Source organism: Cricetulus griseus, chromosome X, assembly GCF_003668045.3.
Source record: "Cricetulus griseus strain 17A/GY chromosome X, alternate assembly CriGri-PICRH-1.0, whole genome shotgun sequence".
Taxonomy (NCBI): domain Eukaryota; kingdom Metazoa; phylum Chordata; class Mammalia; order Rodentia; family Cricetidae; genus Cricetulus; species Cricetulus griseus.
In genome coordinates, this window is record NC_048604.1 from 64,644,367 (window position 1) to 64,664,814 (window position 20,448).

A 20,448-nucleotide genomic window follows, 5' to 3' on the forward strand; every position below is an offset into this window, starting at 1 on the left:
ACCCATACACGCTTTTAAAAGTCCTAGCATGAATATATATACATTAGCTATTCAGGGTTGCAGATCTGTTCTAAGTCATGTGCTGTGCATCCTCCATTCATCTATGTATGTTTTATATCACTGCAATAAAATTTTATTAGTGGGAGCAAGGCTTTAATTGAAGTCATAACTGCAAACTGCCAGCTGATGGCAGCAAAGGCACTACCACTGCACGTGCAGCCCCCATAATGTGGAGTCAAACACAAGTAAGGCAGAACCCTAGGAGGCCCAGGCAAACTTTCCCAGGCAAGTACTGGAACTGGGTGTAATCCGAGATGGGTTTGAACTACAGGTTCTCCATTCAAGGTCTGCTGTGAGGGAATGGATGAGGAAATACTATTAGAGATCTTAAATTACTAAGGCAATCTGAAGAAGAAACATCACAGCTTTTCTACTTCAACACTCAGGATGGTCCCAGAAGAGCTTAGCCTAGAAACTATATGCAAACAACTAATTAGAAGCCTATTTCTCAATAGGAGTGTAAGTTTTGATAGTACAATTTTTAGTTCTGGAGGTTCTTACCTTATGAGCCATCTCCAGTGGCTCTCCACCTTTGATAAGTATCCCATTCTGAGCACCTACTCCCGTGCCCACCATCACGGCAGTTGGAGTGGCTAGTCCCAGCGAACAGGGACATGCAATACACAGAACTGTAATAGAGGCTTGGAAAGCAAAGCGTATTATGGTTTCTGTTCTCGAGATGCTTCTACTGTAGCCCTTTAGAAGAAAGATATGCACTTTGGTTATTCATTTATAGTTATAACTGTGCAAAACAAAAGAAACAAAGTTCAACCCTGTTTAAATAAAACCAGTGTCAAAATCACATAACCTACCTTGTAGACGGACACCCCCCATCACTATCTAGCTACTGACAAGTATTTTCTTATTATTAATGAACAGGTTTTTCATAAATAAACATGAAAACTACTTAACAAGTGGTAGTCCTAAAGTCAAAATTTCAGTTTTGATGATTCCAGAGTTACTACGGAGAAAAATAAGGAACAGAGAACTCTTAGAATTTTTCTGTATCTACAAGAACTATTAGCAACATAATTTTCAATAAATTTCAACATATTCTGATTCTCTGACCCTGAGGGTTGGAGTTAATACAAAATTTTAAAGATAATAACTTACATATTCATTTTAGAGAACAATGGTTGGAGCCAGTAAGATGGTTCAGCAGATAAAAGTGCTTGCTACACAAGCCTTACAACTTCAGTCCAATCCCAAGAAATTACAGTGGAAACAACAAACTCTTTAAAGTTGTTCTCTATCCTCCACATACATGTTCCAACATTCACATATATATACCACACACTAAGAAAGTAAGTGAAATAAAGGTTAAAAATGTTCAAAGAGGTTAGGGGCACTTGATGATGACTCAAGTTCGGTTCCCAGCACCCACACATGGTAACCCACAATTGCCTCTAACTCCAGCTCCAAGGGTTCTGACCACTTTTCTGGTCTCCATGGTAACTTGCACTTATATGCATATTTCCACACACAGACACACACATTTATGCATAATTAAAGATAAGTATTTAAAATGTTTTAAAAGAAGGATCCAAGATCAGCAGTGGGACCTGACACACCCGGACACTGCCAAGGCCCCGGTGACAGCTCCACCTCCATCCACCAGCCCAAGTAGGCCAGGGGCTGTCTTCCGTTCCAGTTCAGCAGAATCCAAAACACCCTGACATTGCCAAGGCCCCAGTGGCAGTTCTGCCTCCATCCACAACAAGAGGACAGACATCAGAGTATTGGAACTGTTTGCATCTACCAGAAGGGAACCTTGGTCCCATACCCACCAGGAGAGGGAGGGACTCCTGCTACACCCACCAGAAGAAAGGATGAGAGTGGTCAATGTAAAACCACATTCAACGGGAGCTGGAGAGATAGCTCAGAGGTTAAGAGCACTGACTGCTCTTTCAGAGGTCCTGAGTTCAATTCCCAGCAACCACATGGTGGCTCACAACCATCCACTATGAGATCTGGTGCCCTCTTCTGATGTGCAGATAGATATACACAGAAGCAGAATGTAGTATATATAATAAATAAAACTTTTTTAAAAAAGCACATTCAACAACAGAAAACCCAATATGACACCACCGGAGACTAGGAAACACACACCAGCAAAACCTGAACATCACAATGCAGATGAAGCAGAAGAGAATGACTTTAAAAACATCATCATGAAAATGATAGAGGACCTCAAAGAGGACATGAGAAAATCCCACAAAGAAATGGAAGAAAAAACAAACCAAAAAATACAAGATACTAACAAATCTCTCAAGGAAACAGTTCAAGACATAAAAACTGAAAATACAGACAATAAAGAAAGCACAATATGAGGGAATGCTGGAAATAGAAAAGCTGGGTAAATGATCGGGAACTACAGACGCAAGCATAACCAACAGAATACAAGAGATAGAAGAGACAATCTCAGGAGCTGAAGATACACTAGAGGAAATAGAATCATCAACCAAAGAAAATCTTAAGTCCAACAAATCCCTAACACAAAATATCCAGGACATATGGGATACCGTGAAAAGACCAAACCTAAGAATAATAGGTATAGAAGAAGGTGAAGAAATCCAACTCAAAGGCACAGAAAACATATTCAACAAAATCATAGAAGAAAACTTTCCCAACCTAAAGAAAGACATGCCAATGAAAATACAAGAAGCCTACAGAACACCAAATAGACCGAAAAAAAGGTCTCCTTGCCACATAATAATCAAAACACCAAACATACAGAACAAAGATAAAATATTAAGAGCAGCAAAGGAAAAAGGTCAAGTAACTTATAAAGGCAAACCTATCAGAATTACACCTGACATTTCCATGGAAACTCTTAAAGCCAGAAGGCCCTGGATAGATATTCCACCTACACTAGGAGACCATGGATGTCAGCCCAGACTACTATACCCAGCAAAGCTTTCAATCAATATAGATGGAGAAAACAAGATATTCCATGAAAAAAAAAACAGATTCAAACAATACATATCCACCAATCCAGCCCTACAGAAAGTTCTGGAAGGAAAACTGCAACCCAAGGATGTTAACTACAACCAGAAAAATATAGGCAATAGATAATCCCACTTTACCAACAGCCAAAAGGAAAAAGGGGTAGAATCCCACACATAATTTCGCCACCATCACCAAATCTAAAACAAACAAGAATGAACAATCAATGGTCATTAATATCCATCAACATTAATGGTCTTAACTCCCCTATAAAAAGACACAGATTAGCAGAATGGATAAGAAGACAGAATCCATCCTTCTGCTGCATACAAGAAATACACCTCAACTTCAAAGACAGACAGTACCTAAGAAGTAAAGAGTGGGGAAAGATTTTCCAATCAAACGGACCCAAGAAACAAGAGGGGGTAGCAAACCTAATAACCAACAAATTGTACTTTAAACTAAAATCAATCAAAAGAGAGGAAGGAGGTCACTTCCTACTCATCACAGGAGAAATCCATCAGGACAAAGTCTTAATTCTGAACATTTATGCCCCAAATACAAAGGCATCCACGTTTGTAAAAGAAACATTACTAAAACTCAAATCACACATAAAACCACACACACTTATAGTGGGAAGACTTCAACATCCCACTCCCACCACTGGACAGGAACACCAGATAGAAACTCAACAAAGAAACAAAGGAATTAATAGAAGTTATGGCCCAATTGGACTGAACAGATATCTATAGAACATTCCATCCAAATACAAAACAATTTACCTTCTTCTCAGCGCCACATGGAACCTTCTCTAAAATCGACCACATACTTGGCAACATAGCAAAACTCATTAGGTACAAAAAAATTGAAATAACCCCCTGTATCTTATCAGACCACCATGATTTAAAATTAGAATTCAACATCAACACGAACTACAGAAAACCTACAAACTCATAGAAATTAAGTAACACCCAATTGCACAATTCCTGTGTCAAAGAAGAAATTAAAGATTTCCTAGAATTCAATGAGAATGCAGACACAACATACCCAAACTTATGGGACACTTTGAAAGCAGTGCTAAGAGGAAAGTTTATAGTGCTAAGTGCCCACATGAAGAAACAGGAGAATAATCACACTAGAGAATTAACAGCACAACTGAAAGCTTTAGAAAACAAAGAAGCCAATACACACCTGATGAGTAGACGCCAGGAAATAATCAAATTGAGGGCTGAAATCAATAAAATGGAAACTAGGAAAACAATACAAAAAATCAATATAATAAAGAGTTGTTTCTTCAAGAAAATCAGCAAGATAGACAAACCTTTATCCAAACTTACCAAACAGCAGGGAGTGAACATGCAAATTAATAAAATCAGGAATGAAAAGGGGGACATAACAACAGACACAGAGGAAATCCACAGAACCATCAGGTCATATTTTGAAAACCTATATTCCTCAAAATTCGAAAATCTAAAGGAAATCGACAATTTTCTTGACAGATTTCACTTACCAAAATTAAATCAAGAACAGATAAGCAACTTAAATAGACCTATAACCCCTAATGAAATTGAAACAGTCATCAAAAGTCTCCCAACCAAAATAAATAAATAAAAAGTCCAGGGCCAGATGGCTTCACTGCAGAATTCTACCAGAAATTCAAGGTACAGCTAATACCAATTCTCCTCAAAGTATTCACACAATAGAAGCAGAAGGGTCATTGCCAAACTCTTTTTATGAGGCTTCAAAACCTTGATACCCAAGCCACACAAAGACACAATTAAGAAAGAGAACTACAGACCAATATCCCTCATGAACATCGTTGCAAAAATTCTCAATAAAATACTGTTCAAATCCAAGAATGCATCAGAGAAATCATCCACCATGATCAAGTAGGCTTCATCCCAGGGATGCAAGGATGGTTCAACATACAAAAATCCATCAATGTAATCCACCATATAAACAGACTGAGAAAAAAACCACATGATCATTTCACTAGATGCCGAAAAAGCCTTTGACAAAATGCAACACCCCTTCATGATAAAGGTCTTGGAGAAATCAGGAACATACCTCAACATAATAAAAGCAATATACAGCAAGCCGACAGCCAACATCAAATTAGATGGAGAGAAACTCAATGCAATTCCTCTAAAATCAGGGACAAGATAAGGCTGTCCACTCTCTCCATACCTCTTCAATATTGCCCTTGAATTTCTAGCTAGAGCAATAAGACAATAAAAGAAGCCCAAGGGAATACAAATCAGAAAGGAAGAAGTCAAACTCTCACTATTTGCAGATGATATGATAGTCTACATAAGTGACCTGAAAAACTCTACCAAGGGACTCCTACAGCTGATAAACACCTTCAGCAAAGTGGCAGGATACAAGATTAACTCAAAAAGAATCTGTAGCTCTTCTATATACCGATAATACTTTGGTGGAGAAAGAAATTGGAGAAATATCACCCTCCACAATGGCCACAAACAACATTAAATACCTTGGGGTAACACTAACCAAAAAAGTGAAAGACCTGTACTGTATTACTTTTGAGTCTGTAAAGAAAGAAATTAAAGAGGATACCAGAAAATGGAAAGATCTCCCATGCTCTTGGATAGGTAGGATCAACATAGTAAAAATGGCAATCTTGTCAAAAGTAATCTACACATTCAATGCAATCCCCATCAAAATCCCAACACAATTCTTCACAGACCTTGAAAGAACAATTCTCAACTTTATATGGAGAAACAAAAGACCCAGGAGAGCCAAAACAACCCTGTACAATAAAGGAACTTCTGGAGGCATCACCATCCCTGACTTCAAGCTCTATTACAGAGCGATAGTCCTGAAAATACCTTGGTATTGGCTCAAAAATAGACAGGTAGACCAATGGAATAGAGTTGAAAACCCTGATATTAACCCAGACACCTATGAACACTTGATTTTTGACAAACAACCCAAATGTATATGCTGGAACAAAGAGAACATCTTCAACAAATGGTGCTGGAATAACTGGATTCGGACATGTAGATAATTGCAGATAGGTCCATATCTATCACCATGCACAAAACCTAATTCCAAATGGATCAAAGACCTCCACATAAACCCAGCCACACTAACCCTATTAGAAGACAAAGTGGGAAATACCCTGGAATTAATTTGCACAGGAGATCGCTTCCTGAACATTACACCAGTAGCACAGACACTGAGATCAACAATTAATAAATGGGACCTCCTGAAACTGAGAAGCTTCTGTAAGGCAAAGGACACTGTCAGCAAGACAAAACAGCAGCCCACAGATGCTAGTGAAAAGATATTCACCAACCCCACATCTGACAGAGGGCTGATCTCCAAAATATACAAAAAACTCAAGAAGGTAGTCTCCAAAACACCAAACATTCCAATTAAAAAGTGGGGTACAGAACTAAATAGACAATTCTCAATAGAGGAATATAAAATGGCTGCAAGACATATAACAAGAAAGTGTTCAACATCCTTAACCATCAGGGAAATGCAAATCAAAACAACTCTGAGATACCATCAGAATGTCAGAATGGCCAAAATCAAAAACACCAATGACAGTTCATGCTGGAGAGGATGTGGAGAAAGGGGAACACTTCTCCACCGCTATTGGGAGTGCCAACTTGTACAGCCACTTTGGAAATCAGTATGGCGACTCCTCAAGAAAATGGGAATCAGTCTACCACAAGATCCAGCAATTCCACTCTTAGGCATATACCCAAAAGAAGCACATTCATACAACAAGGACATCTGTTCAGTGATGTTCATAGCAGCACTATTTGTAATAGCCAGAAACTGGAAGCAGCCTAGATGCCCCTCACCTCAAGAATGGATAGATAAAATGTGGTACATTTACACAATGGAGTACTACTCAGCAGAAAAAAAAACAATGGAATCTTGAAATTTGCAGGAAAGTGGATGGAACTAGAAAAAACCATTCTGAGCAAGGTAACCTAATCACAAAAAGATAAACATGGCATGTACTCACTCATATGTGGATTTTAGACATAGAGTAAAGGATTACAATCCACACTGCCAGAGAAGCTAGTAAACAAGGAGGACCCTAAGAGAAACATACATGGTCCCCTGGAGAAGGGGAAAGGGTCAAGATTCCCTGAGCAAATTGAGAGCATGGGAAGAGGGGGGAGGGAGCTATGAGAATGAGAAGGGAAGAAGAGGAGGGATGCAGAGGTCATGAGGGAGCAGAAAGTTTGAGTCAGGGGGAGAATAGAAGAAAGGATATGGCTCTTTTTGATACTGAGGATAAACACATGGCCTACCAAATGCTGGGCATCATTATACCATCTACATTCTCAGCCAGTATTGTTCATTTCCAAAGTGTGTTTGTTATGAGACAAAGTTTCATTGTTCTTCCCTGGCTGGCCTGATACTTGTAGAGGTTGGCCCTAAACTCACAGAGATCTGCCTGACTCTGCCTCCTGAGTGCTAAGATTATAGGCATGCACCAGGACACCTGGTTCAAAATCATTTATTTATTTTTCTTATGTGTCTGTATCTGTTTGTGGTTATGTGAAGATAAGTGAAAGTATTCTCAGAAGCCAGAGGCATCAAATTGTGCTGTAGCTGTAGTTACAGATGGGTGCAATTTGCCCAGTGTAGGCAGGTGCACTGCTAAGCCATTTCTCCAGCTCCTCAAAATTATTTTTACTTAATTAATTCTACAAAAGATTCACAAAATGTTTTGAATATAGTCAAGAGTTGTTGCAAGTCACTTACGGGAAAGTAGGTTTCCACAATTGTAAAATTCTGAAATCCAATTATAATCCACACCAAGAGGGTAGCAATGGAAACCAAGACGATAAAAGGAACAAAGTAGCCACTGAGTTTGTCTGCAAACTGCTGGATAGGAGCCTAGAATTTAGAATAATAATAATAATGAGTGTCTTTAAGTCTTTTTTCAAATACAGAATATATTTGGTAGTTAGCATAGACAGAAATATTTTAATAAAACTTCACATGAATGCAACTAGATCAAAAGAAAATACACATCAAGATTCATAGTAGGAAGCTTTAAAGAAAATACCTTCTGCTCCTAGGGGACTAGGTTACCTTTGATGTTTGTGCCTCCTCTACAAGTTTGACAATTTGAGAAAGGGTTGTGTCTGCTCCAACATGGGTTGCTCGGATAAGGAGGGATCCATTTTGGTTAATGGAACCTGCGATTACCGTGCTGCCAGGTTTCTTAGCCACAGGCATTGCCTCCCCTGAAGGAAGAGGAAAACAATCAGACAACAAAAATGATTAGTATCCTCTTGAAACATGTTTATTAATTCAGTGTCAACAAATACCTAGAAAAGACATTCTTCTCGAACTAGAATCTAGACACTTGCAAAGGTAAAAGTTGCCCTTCCTTTTTTCTCACCTTAGTTTTAGGCCAAACACAGGGATGTAGACCTTGAACTGGAAAAGCTTACCATGTTAGCTCTTGTCCACAGATATTTTAGGAGCTTCATTCTACTCGTAGAGCAGAAGTTCTTAAGGGGCATTTTGAAATGTGGGAGGGCATTTTTCTTTGTAACACTGGATGGGAGTAGAGCGCCGAGACTACTGCTTAGTAGGCCAGGATCAGGGTCACTAAATTATACTACATAGCTCAAGACATAGAACTAAAAAAAAATTCTCATCTAAACTGGCAATAGCAGACCACGGGGAAACAGCGTCCTGAATTAATAAATAAACTGAGCATCCACTACGACTACCAGAGGTGGGAGAGGTGTTATTTTTGATTCTGATCCACACTGGACTCTGTTAGCCAAGATTTCTAAACATCTTCCAGTCCTGCCTGCTTTCTTCAAGCTGCCCTGATGTGGAAAACTTCGAACTCTGGCCCAGCTTTGACTACATCAGCTGCTTAGGCAGGAAAACAGAATATTTATCTGCTCTGGGATATTTGCCAAAGTCAACCTGGCTCTACAAGGCACTGAATAACTTTGTTCTTGTGCATTCTAGTAATTAAGACTCTTCAGTGTGGGTGTTAGAGCAATGGTTCAGCATGTTAGGAGCACTTGCAGGCCAAACTCTAATACACATAAAATAAAAATCAATAAATCTTTAAAAAAAAGAAATCTTCAATGTTTAGTCTTCAACAACATACCTAAAAACATAGTAACCCTGAGGAAACTGAAGGCAGTCTTTAAAGAACTCATATTCTTTGCTCATTATTTATACATTTATTGGTTCTCCTTTGGTGTCTGCTTTTCATTATCACTTTGGATTCACTTCACTTTCATGTCATGATCCTCTGACAGAACGTACCTGTGATGAGGGACTCGTCTACCATAGAATGTCCTTCGATAACACGGCCATCCACTGGAAATTTGCCTCCTGGAACCACCTTAATTATATCTCCACGCTGTACAAGTTCCACATCCACTTGTTCTTCACTGCACATGAGTTAACATAAAAAGTGTCATGGCATCTGCTTCTTAGTCTAACCTCCACACACACAATTTGGAGATCATGCCAAGCTTATAGCTCCATAATTATTACCAACAGAACCTAGGAGCAACATTTATGCTAGAAACAACTATTTATATCAGTTTTGCTCACTGGTAGTAATGCACAAAGTTTTGGCCCAAAGCAGACACTCTACATATTTATTCAATAATCACTGAATGGGCAGTGGTGACACACACCTTTAATCCCAGCACTCAGGAGGCAGAGGCAGACATATCTCTATGAGTTAGAGGCCAACCTGGTCTACAAAGTGAGTTCCAAGACAGCCTGGGCTGTTACACAGAGAAATCCTGTCTCAAAAAACAAAACAAAACAAAACAAATCAATAATCACTGAATAATTGAAGGCTTAAAAAATAATACCATAGTAGCATACAGTGTTAATCCCAGAACTTGGGAAGTGGAGGCAGGAGAATCATGAGTTCAAAGTCATTCTGAGCTATATACAGTGAGCTCAAGATCAGCCTGTGTTACGTGAGACACTCAGTAGTTATACATAATTGTCACAAGGTATCTTATGTTTCTTCTTAAATAGAACAGCTCCTTCATTCCTTCCTTCCTTACCTTCTCCTTTAGTCAAAGGAGGAATCACTAAAGGGAAAAATACCATAAGAAGTTACAAAAGAAGGTCAGTAAGCTGGCTCAACAGGTAAGAGTGCTTGCTGCCAAGTTTAACAACCTGAGTGCTATCCCTAGGGCTTACATGGAAGGAGGAAACTCCCACAAGCTGTCCTCTGACCTCCACACATGTGCCAAGGCATATGTATACACACCACAATAAAATGTTTAAGACAAGTTACAAAAGGAAATGAAGATAAATACCTCAGGAGGAGATTTTCAGAGTTAAGAGTTACAATAGTTGCTTCTGTTGCTTGTAGTGAAATTAGCTTTGCAAGAGCTTCTGAGGTTTTGCCCTATAAATTAAAACACAATAATGATGCTAAGAAAGAAACTGTTCAAACCTTTAACATTCACTCAAACATCAGCTTTGAAACATTTAATCAGAAACAAATTTTCATTGGAAAATAAATATCTTATGAAAAGCATTCAAAAGTACTAGGTGTAATTTATAAAGAAATACAAGTATTAGAAAAATATCAGGAATCTAATTCATAAATGAGCAAAGCACATGAATAGGTAGATCATTCAACAGGGACTATAAATACTCAACATATGGGGAAATGATTATTCAGAAACTCAAACTAAAGCCATCTTGTAATTCATCTACTAACTTAGCAAGAATTTAGATAAGATGCAGTGTTGAAGACTGACAGACCCTCACTGGCAAAATTTCCTACAGCTTATAGCATGAGAGCATGGAAAGATATATGCCCTTTAAGACAGTACCATATCCTTTCTAATTACTCCCAAGGTAGTCAGATCACAGGAGATGACTATTAGACATGAATATGTTCATCTTAGGATTATCTAAAAGAAAAATTTGGAAAAATTTTAATTGAAAAGAATGGTTTAGTAAATAAGAGCACAGTGACCTAACAGAAAAAGCAAGTGATTGTCTAGACTACAGTCAGGGAAAAAACTGTATAGTTTTTTCTACTCTGCTAAACATAAAGTTACATGGAACAGGATTAGAAACTGACTTTCATCACAACATGGGAGCATGAATGAACTTTGACATCAGGTTTAAGCCAATTGGCCAAATCAATTCTCAATTAATAATCTGGTATAACAAATAAGTACGTCTCAAATGTTTCTCATAAAGTACCATGGATATTCAATAGATACTGCTAAAACTAAAATGGTTAACTATAAAAATCAATACACATTTCTAATAAGCAGTCTAGAAAATAAGGTCTTTGTTTTTTTTTGTTTTTTGATTTTTGTTTTTGGTTTTTCGAGACAGGGTTTCTCTGTGTAGCTTTGGAGCCTATCCTGGCACTCGCTCTGGAGACCAGGCTAGCCTCGAACTCACAGAGATCATAAGAAGGTGTTTGACTGATCCAATATTTTAACAAATGTCACCTTTCTTACTTTACCTTTGCTATATGTTCCAGCCATCGACCTAGGGCAATAAACACAAAGAGCATAGGAGGCGTATCAAAGAAGGTAATAGGGTTCACTCTGGCTCTCTCATACATGGCGACCAGAAGAATAACCAGAGAGTAGGCAAACGCAATGGTAGTTGCCAGCACAATCAGCACATCCATATTTGCTGTCTTATGCTTCAGTGCTTTGTAAGCCTGAACGTAGAAGTACCAGCCTCCACAAAACTGTAACAGAAGAGTGATAATTACTGAATTTCCTTAGACACTGAAATTCATATGTATACCTAAATGAGCTTAGCATAAAGTATCAATGTTTACATCCTTTGCCACTAAGAGGATTTGTTGTTGTTGTTATAGAACCTCATATGTATCCCAGCTGACCTTGAACTTGATAAGATCTTCCTGCCTCTGCTTTGCAACTCCTAGGATTACAGGCATGCATCACCACACCTGGCTGTAAGGAGATTTTGAGCTAGAGCAAGTTTGCATTTTAGCAGAACTATGTGCAGAAGAAGGGCTTCAAATTGTTGTGCAAGATACCAAGGGACATCCTCTATGACCCAGAGGATACTTCATACCATAAAGAAAGTCAGACAGCTATTGCATTTTTCTTTTTGATGCTAGCCTAAATAAGTAAACTAGGAAATAAATGTATACATTTTGGAAAGGGCTTTTTTAAATATATAAAACTTAGCTCCTTTCCAAAAGTCAATCATAAACTGTTCGTTCTGTATAACAGGAGAGCTTGTCTTTCATTAGTGCAACTGGTATTAATTAGTTGCTAGTGCTATTGCTTTTTGTTTTGCTCTGTGTTTTTTTGGTGGTGCTGGGATTGAACCTGGGGCTCTCAGTATACTAGGCTAGTAATCTACCACTGAACTACAGCATCAGCCCTCACTTTTAAACCTTTAATGGAGATTAAATAAAGGGAAAAAACTTATTAAATGGAAGCATATCTTTTTATAGCAAAAATTATCTCAAAATAAGGGTAGAAATGTATAGAAAGCTAATACCTAAACAGTCAGAAAGAAATAGAAATTATATATGACAGCAGACAGGAATACCCAGTTTTTAAAAAAATCAAACCTTTTCTCTGCTTTATTATAAAATAATGTTCTCAGGGATTAAATGGAATATATAAGCTACTTTATTTAAAAAGTATCAAATGATCAGACTTCTGGCTGTTATCTATTTAACAATGGTAGAGAACAGTGCCTACCACATTTTGGTTATTTCTTATCAGTAAATATACTTGCTAATATGTAACTTGCCTGTACAGGTAGACACAGTAAAAGGGACAGCAAATTCATAATGGACAGTCCTGGCAGGATCTGACGCTCCAGGAACATAGAAGAATGGATCTTGATCATTTCTTCATTACTCATACTCTGATTGTGGTGAATAGTTGCAAAGTGGTGCTCCATAGCCATCATATACATCATCAGCCCCATTACAGGGATACAGAAAAACAGGCTCACAAGGAAAGAGCTTCTCCATCTTATACGGGAAACATTTTAAAAAGAAAAACACATTTTAGTGAGTAAAAAGTTAAATATTCTGCATATGATAGAGAAACCCAGATTGTAACCATCTCACCCAGTGTAAGAATGGTGTCATTGGGCTGCAGCAACAGCTCAGCAACTGCTCTTGCAGAGGACCTAAGTTCAGTTCCCAGCACCCGTGTTAGCTCACAAGCACCTGTAACTCCGGTACCAGCAGATCCAATGCCCTCTTATGACCTTCACAGGCTCCTACATACATGTGGCATACATTCACACACAAAATATACATATTTTTAAGTAAATCTTAAAAAATGTTATAGAAAAAACTGACATGCTAACAGGATGTTAAATTTCTAAAAGGAGTTGAATTGCTTTTTAATTGAAAATTCCAAAGTACTTACTGTTTTATTTCTCGTTTATGATCTAAGTGACTGGCTGACCGATCTTTCTTGACCAAAGAAGCTTCAAAACCTAAGCTCTAAGGAAATTCATAAGAAAAATGTCATTTCACTCAATGCAGAGATACTCTAAACCATACTGTTATCACTTAGAACACTTCAGTTCAATTCCTGAGCAAAAGTCATTCTGGGGAATAGAAACATGAAGCTATCCAGAGCTTTCTGCCCTTGACTACCTTGGTTTCTGATTTTGCAAAAAAATTAATAGCTCATTGATTTTAGCTACTGTCTATTCTGCTGCTCTCAAACTAGCAATTTCACTCAAGTACAGTAGAGGTTTTCACTGATGGTGCACAAAAGATAGCTAGCACTATATTACATACATTGACCAAGGACTTGCCTATATAGTTTTCATTCTTCTTCCACCATAAAAAGGACATGAACAAAGATCCTTTTCCCCAATAAAACTAAGTATAAAAAGAGAACTACACCTAGGTAAGATACACACAGACAGTTCCAGACACCATGTTTTCTACTGCTAGGGAAACAGCTGCCATCATCTAGCTGTTAGCAGTGTAACACGGTGAAAAGAGCAAATGTGAGCTCTGGGGGCACAGTGACCAAGATCAAGTTCAAGTCTTGTGGGACTCAACAAGTACCTTCTCAAGTTGTTTTACTGTTATAGAATATTATTTTAAGGTGTGTTACTTTTGTTTATGCTCTGGAACATTTGTTTAATGATGCAAAGATGTGTTTGATTAAATAAATTTCCCCTGTGGTCAGGAGGTTGCGTCAGCAACTAGCTGACAGGAAGTGGGGGGGGGCAAGTGGAGAAGCGTTTTTTTAAGGAGGGGCGAGAACGAGCATGAGGACTTTTGGAAGGACTGGAGAAGGACAGGAGGTGAGCTACTTGCTATTCAGCCTCTCTGAGGAGCAGAATTCCACCTCGACCTTTGAATCTTGAGTTCTTTAGAGGGACAGAGATTTAGATAAGTTCCCTTGTAACTGTGAAGGAGAATTCCCTCAGGCTGTGACTCTTGTGGCCTTATTGCTGATAGCAGCAGAATTGCAGTTGCTGATTCAGACAGCTGTGGTATAAAAGGCAGTAACAATTTAAAAAGAGAACATTTCACTTCTGAAATAAGATGGCAGCCCTGCTGTGAGAATCCAGAACTGAAGTTTGGCAACACTACTGAGTACCTGCTGAAGGTGGCTACGGTAGGTACTCAGTAATGCCACCTTCACAGATATCAACTGCATAGCAACTGCCTAAATGAATAACGTATAATATGCTTTCAGTCATCAGAACATCATCTTCATAGCACACTGAAAATTTGCACCTATATGTATTACTGCTTAAGACACACTGAAGAACACAAGATGAGCTTACAAAGAGGGGAGTTGGCATTTTAACTTGAAAGTGTTTTTGTTTTATTTTATTCTGCTTTGCTTTAACAAACCCACAACACAACTAGCATGATGCTTTAAGTTCATGGTGATTAGCTTGAGTCTTCCTTATAAATTGCACTTTATATCCATTTCCTAAATACTTTGATTGATAGTTTCAGCTTAAGTCTGCTCATGATTTAATAGTGCAAATATACCTTTGTCTAAATTTCCCTGATGAAGGCATGGGGGGAGGGGGGCAAAAGCAGACACACTTACACTAATGTTCTTTTGTGGAATTGTCAAAGGTCTTTTCATTGTCTCTATCTAATGTAAACCAGATGTGATTCCAGGAAGTGTTTGACTGGAAAGGTAAGACAGAAAAGCAAAGCCATGCACTTACTCCAATGGTATGGATAATATCTCTGGGACCAATAATTTCTGGATCATATTTAATATGTGCTTTGTTGGTTGCCAAGGCCACAGAGCAGTAGAAGATCCCTTTGTGTTTTGTGAGAGTAGACTCGATTTTATGGACACAGGAGGCACATGTCATTCCTCTCACCTGTTTAAAAACAAAGCCTTTGTTATTGGAAATACCCCTGTTCTTCAATTAAAAAGGACTTAGTACTTCTAACTAAAAGGACTATCATAACACAGGATTGTCTTATAGGATTTTATCTTTGCAATTAGTATACTTTTGATATGATCTTAGAATTTGTTTTATGAGGGACTGCCACCACTGATGTATTTTCAGAGGGAATGAAAAAGATCCAGAATTGATTCTGAAAAGAACTGTACTAAGGTACACATAAACTAAAAGCTGTGGAGTTGTACATTTTCAATGAGTGGATTATGCAGTATGTGAGTTATATCTTAATAAAAATTTAATAAAGAAAAAAGAATTCTATTTTTTGTTGTGTACATAAATGGCATGCATTTATATGTGTTCATGTGTGGGAAGTTGTGGTGTGTCTGTCTGTCTGTCTGTCTGTCTGTCTATGCATACACATGTGTGGAGGCCAGAGGTTGAAATTACATATCTTGGGATTACTGAGCCAGCTCTTTAGCTGAACACAAAACTCATCCTTTTCTGGCTTCCAAGGGCACCCTAATACATGTGGTATACATTCAAGCACATACACACTCACAAATACAAATTAAACTTTAAAAATTACATTATGTGTATGAATGTTTTGCCTACATATGTCTGTACCACATGTGTGTATGGTGCCCTTGCAAGCCAGAAGAGGGTGCCAAATACCCTGAGATTGGAGTTATAGCCAGTTGTGAGCCACCATGTAGGTGCTGAGGTTTGAACCTGGGTTCTTTAGAAGAGCAGCCAGTGTTCTGAACTGCTAAGCCATCTGTCTAGTCCACTTTAAAAACTTTTAAGTAAATATGGGCTAGAAAGATGACTCAGTAGTTAAAGAGAACTTACTGGTCTTACAGAGGACCCAAGTGGGCTGACACAACTGCCCGTGATTCCAGATTCAAAGAATCTGACATCTTCTGACCTCCTGCAGGTACCTGCACACATGTGGAATACATACAGAAATGCACACATAAATGTATAAATAAAATATTTTAAGTAAGTAAAACGTTAAGTACATCTAAAACTCTTCCATAAAAGCCATAAAACTTTAACTGTCTTAAACAATTTGTTTTTCAACTTGTAGATATCCAGGAAGCATTTGTTTAAAAGCAAATCAGATGAATTTGGATAAGAACAGCAAGCTGTGTAACATTACAATTTGTTACATTCTCTTCTCTTCTCTGCATTCTGTGGGAGGGAACTAAAAGCCCACACCATGAGAAAAAACTACAGCATAGCGACTGGAAATTCCAGAACAAAGAGGTCAGTCAGGGTCTCTCTTCCAGAGAACTGTTACCATTTCACCTGTCAGGTGGTTCTTAGAAATATACCCTGCAAGAATGTCTGCCCTGACTGGTTGACTGGAATTCACTGCATGCAGAAAGCCTCCTTCCCAGAAAACATCTCTTAGGAAGTAATGGCTTCATTATTTAGGGGAAGTAGACACAAACTCCCATTGCCAACCAAGAAGCTGTTAGTTTCTTCGAGAGTCTCCAGATATCCAAACCCAACTTAAGCATAGGCCCTATGCCCAGCAGTAGCACATGGCCAACACAAAGTGAACTCAAAAGTAGTTTTGGAGATTTGTTGTCTCCTATTGCTTTCTTTAAACTTTCTTTTTAACCTTACTGGTCTTTTTTTAGTATATTATGGTTTCTGATTTTGTGTTTTTATGGGTTTGTGTTTGTGTGTATATATATGCATATACCTTTCTTGTGCTTTTTATTAGTTTCTTTTTTGTTATTTCATTCATTTTGTTTTATTCTTGTTTGTCTTTTCTATTTGTCTGTTTTCTTAAGGAAGTACGGAGTTGGAAGGGTGGGGAAGATCTGGGAGGAGATGATGGAGAGAAAACCATGATCAGAACACATTGTATGAAAATAACTATTTTTAATAAAAATAAAAACATTGTCGGTTTTTTATAATTTTATTTAATTCATTAGATCTTTGAGAATTTCTTTTTTAAGATTTTATTTGTTATGTATACAACAATCTGCTTCCATGTATATCTGCACACCAAAAGACGGCATCTCTTAACGGATGGTTGTGAGCCACCATGTGGTTGCTGGGAATTGAACTCAGGACCTGTGGAAGAGCAGTCAGTGCTCTTAACCTCTGAGCCAGCTCTCCAGTCCAAGAATTTCATACAATGTATTTTGATCATATTAACCTCCTCTCAACTCTTCCTATATCCACACCCAGTTCCCACTTCTTGTGTCCTCTTGTTTTTTTTTTTTTTCCCCCCATCGGGTTCAATTTTTTTCTCTATACTAGAGTTACTTTGGTACAAAATTGGTTTATCTTTTTCTTTCATTTCCCTCCTTTCCCTTTCCTTAAGATCTCAAACTTCCAGGAATCCTCCTGTCTGTCTCCCAAATGCTGAGATTAAGAACATGCACAACCACACTTACTACTATTTTAAATGCATTTACTTACATATAGTGTTTGAGAATGATTTATGACACTCAGTTTTCTCTTTTCACCATGTAGACTAAGCTCTGGTCATCAGACTTACGGGCAAGCACTTTAACTGACTGTTCTATCTTGCCAGGCCCCCACCCCCATTTTTGGTTTTTAAAAAGATGATTCCATTCCATGTTTGAAGACTGCCATTAAGTCATAGCCTTTTATCGTCTAGGTTCCTTCATTTTCATTCCATGCCCTATTTTCCAAGGTTTTAGTTAACTTATACAATTTTTCTCTGAAAGCCTTTCCAAGTTTCTGTTAGAAGTCTATTAATAATACATAAGTTCCTACTTACAACAAGTTCCAAAATGCCATCCCCTTCATCAGCATTTTCCATCACTGTGGCTCCAAATCCAAGCTCTCGGATAAACTCTGCTATCACTGGGGGCTGGATAACAGCTGGGTTATATCTTACTTCTGCTTTGCCAGCCATCAGGGCCACAAGTACAGAATATATTCCTGGGAACATTGATAAAAAATAATGTAATAAGTTTTACAAAAAGAATGATGCTATAACCACTTTTCATATTTTCCAGTTAATTACAAAAGTATTAAAGAGAATTTGCAGAAATTTACTACTCAACCTTTTATACAAGTCTTAAACCCAAACAATTTAAAACCATTTTAAAAGGTGACCTTAGTTCCTTAAACTTATTATACATTTATAATGATAATTAGAAATATAAACTAGAACTCACAGGAACCTGCCTGCCTCTGTGTCCCAAGTGCTAGGATTAAAGACATGCATCACTACACCTGGCTCATCCTTTTATTTTTTTAGAGACAGAATCTTGCTGTCGCTCAGGCTGTCTTCCTGCCCCAACCTCCCAGATGGCCAGGAGCACAGGGGCCATAACAACCAGGTCTTATTTATCTATATCCTTACTGATTATACTCCCAGTCCTCTATCCAGATTATGCTGAAGCAAATCCCAGACACCCTATTACTTTGTGTGCAAATATTTAAACATTAATCTCCAAAATCTCCTTACTAACAACCACAATAGCACTGGGAATGCAGTGGTAGAACACTTGCTTGGTATTGTGAGGTTTAATCACATGCCACATAAACATCACTTTCACATGTAAAACAATTTTCTTAAACCTATTCATTTACAATTTTCTGTCTAAATTAGAATCCAAATAAGATCAATATATTATAATGAGATAAATCTGTGTCTTGTAGAAATAAAGCACTTTTAGAAACTAATAAAACCTGGACTGGGGATGTAGCTCAGTTGGTAGAGTGCTTGCCTAGAACATATGAGATCCTGAGTTGTATCCTATAAAACTGGGCACAGTGGTACATGTCTGTGATCTAGCACTCAGGAGGTGGAGGTAGGAGGATCAGGAGTTGGAGAATGTCTTTGGCTACATAAAGAGTTTGAGGCCAGCCTGGTCTACATAAAATCCTGTTTCAAAAACAAACTAAACTAATTCCCTCCCCTTAAGAGAAAGGAAGAGAATTCTATACTCAGGAAGTCAAGAATTTAAGAATGTACCAATATACACACCATAATATTGTCAAATGACAGCCATTTAAAAATTCTCAAGTTTTGCTGTCTCACATTAATCTCAAAAGGTACAACATAGCTTATTAATAAAGCAAATGAGTTTACTTTCTGACAAATGCTATTTGCAGATACAAACTTTAATTTCTATTTCTCAAGGCCAGCTCTAGCTATGACTGCCAAGAAGATACTAAAAGCACACAACAAAAATGCCTCTTTCTAGGAAACTATGGTACTTGGAAGGTACTTAACACGGAATTAGGTTCAAGAATCCATATGTCACTAGGCAGTGGTGGTGCATGCCTTTAATTCCAGCACTCAGGAGGCAGAGGCAGATGGATCTCTGTGAGTTCAAGGCCAGCCTGGTCTACAGAAAAAGATCTAGGACTACAAAGAGAAACTCTGTCTCCAAAATGAAAGAATCCATAGGTCAATCTCTGAAGTCTGATTTTTTAAAAAAATGAATATTAATTTGTGAACAGATTTTACTTATAAAAGTATCTAATATAATCTCAATCTTCTATATAAAGTCATTATATTTTGAGTTTATAGGTACAAAATTATCCAGATGATCAGAGAAAATGTCTGTTATGAAGAGAAGAGTAAGATCAGGCCTTTAAACCCAGCACGCAGGAGACAGAGGCAGATGGACCGCTGTGAGTTGGAACTCACCTAGTCTCTAGAGGGAGTTCCAGGCAGCAAGAGCTACATAGTAAAAACCCATCTTATAAAAAATGAGAGAGAAGGTGTCTCCAGCAGGGCAGAGGCCCTGCTCCAAATGATATGTCAGACTTTGAAGATCCCCCAAGGAAGGCCTCACCCTCCCTGGGGAACAGAAAGGAGTTGGGATGGGGGGGTCAGTGGAAGGCAGGGGAGGAGGGGAGGAGGGGAGGAGGGGAGGGAGAGGAAACTGAGATTGACATGTAAAAGAAGCTTGTTTCTAATTTACATAAAAATGAGAGAGAAGAGTAATATAGATGAAGTAGAATAAATATTTGTGCTTCTGTTGAATGTACTTAGCAGCCTGGCAAAAATAGAATATAACATGTCAAATTTCAAAAAGCAGTTATTTTAATTTTAACAGATCT

The 20,448-nt window shown here is 38.1% G+C and overlaps 1 protein-coding gene across 5 annotated transcripts in view; it reads right to left on the reverse strand.

Moving 5' to 3' along the window:
• Positions 1-20,448, reverse strand: part of Atp7a (ATPase copper transporting alpha) — a 118,238-nt gene that overhangs the window by 23,413 nt on the left and 74,377 nt on the right. For all 5 annotated transcript variants that reach the window (XM_027432881.2, XM_035449900.1, XM_027432878.2 and 2 more), the window contains 10 exons: positions 18,146-18,309; positions 15,193-15,354; positions 13,407-13,483; positions 12,775-13,000; positions 11,495-11,728; positions 10,320-10,411; positions 9,298-9,425; positions 8,092-8,246; positions 7,759-7,893; positions 562-756 (listed from right to left, as the gene is read on the reverse strand). In XM_027432881.2, the coding sequence (XP_027288682.1) occupies positions 562-756; positions 7,759-7,893; positions 8,092-8,246; positions 9,298-9,425; positions 10,320-10,411; positions 11,495-11,728; positions 12,775-13,000; positions 13,407-13,483; positions 15,193-15,354; positions 18,146-18,309 (1,568 nt within the window). The remainder of the gene's footprint in view (positions 1-561; positions 757-7,758; positions 7,894-8,091; positions 8,247-9,297; positions 9,426-10,319; positions 10,412-11,494; positions 11,729-12,774; positions 13,001-13,406; positions 13,484-15,192; positions 15,355-18,145; positions 18,310-20,448) is intronic.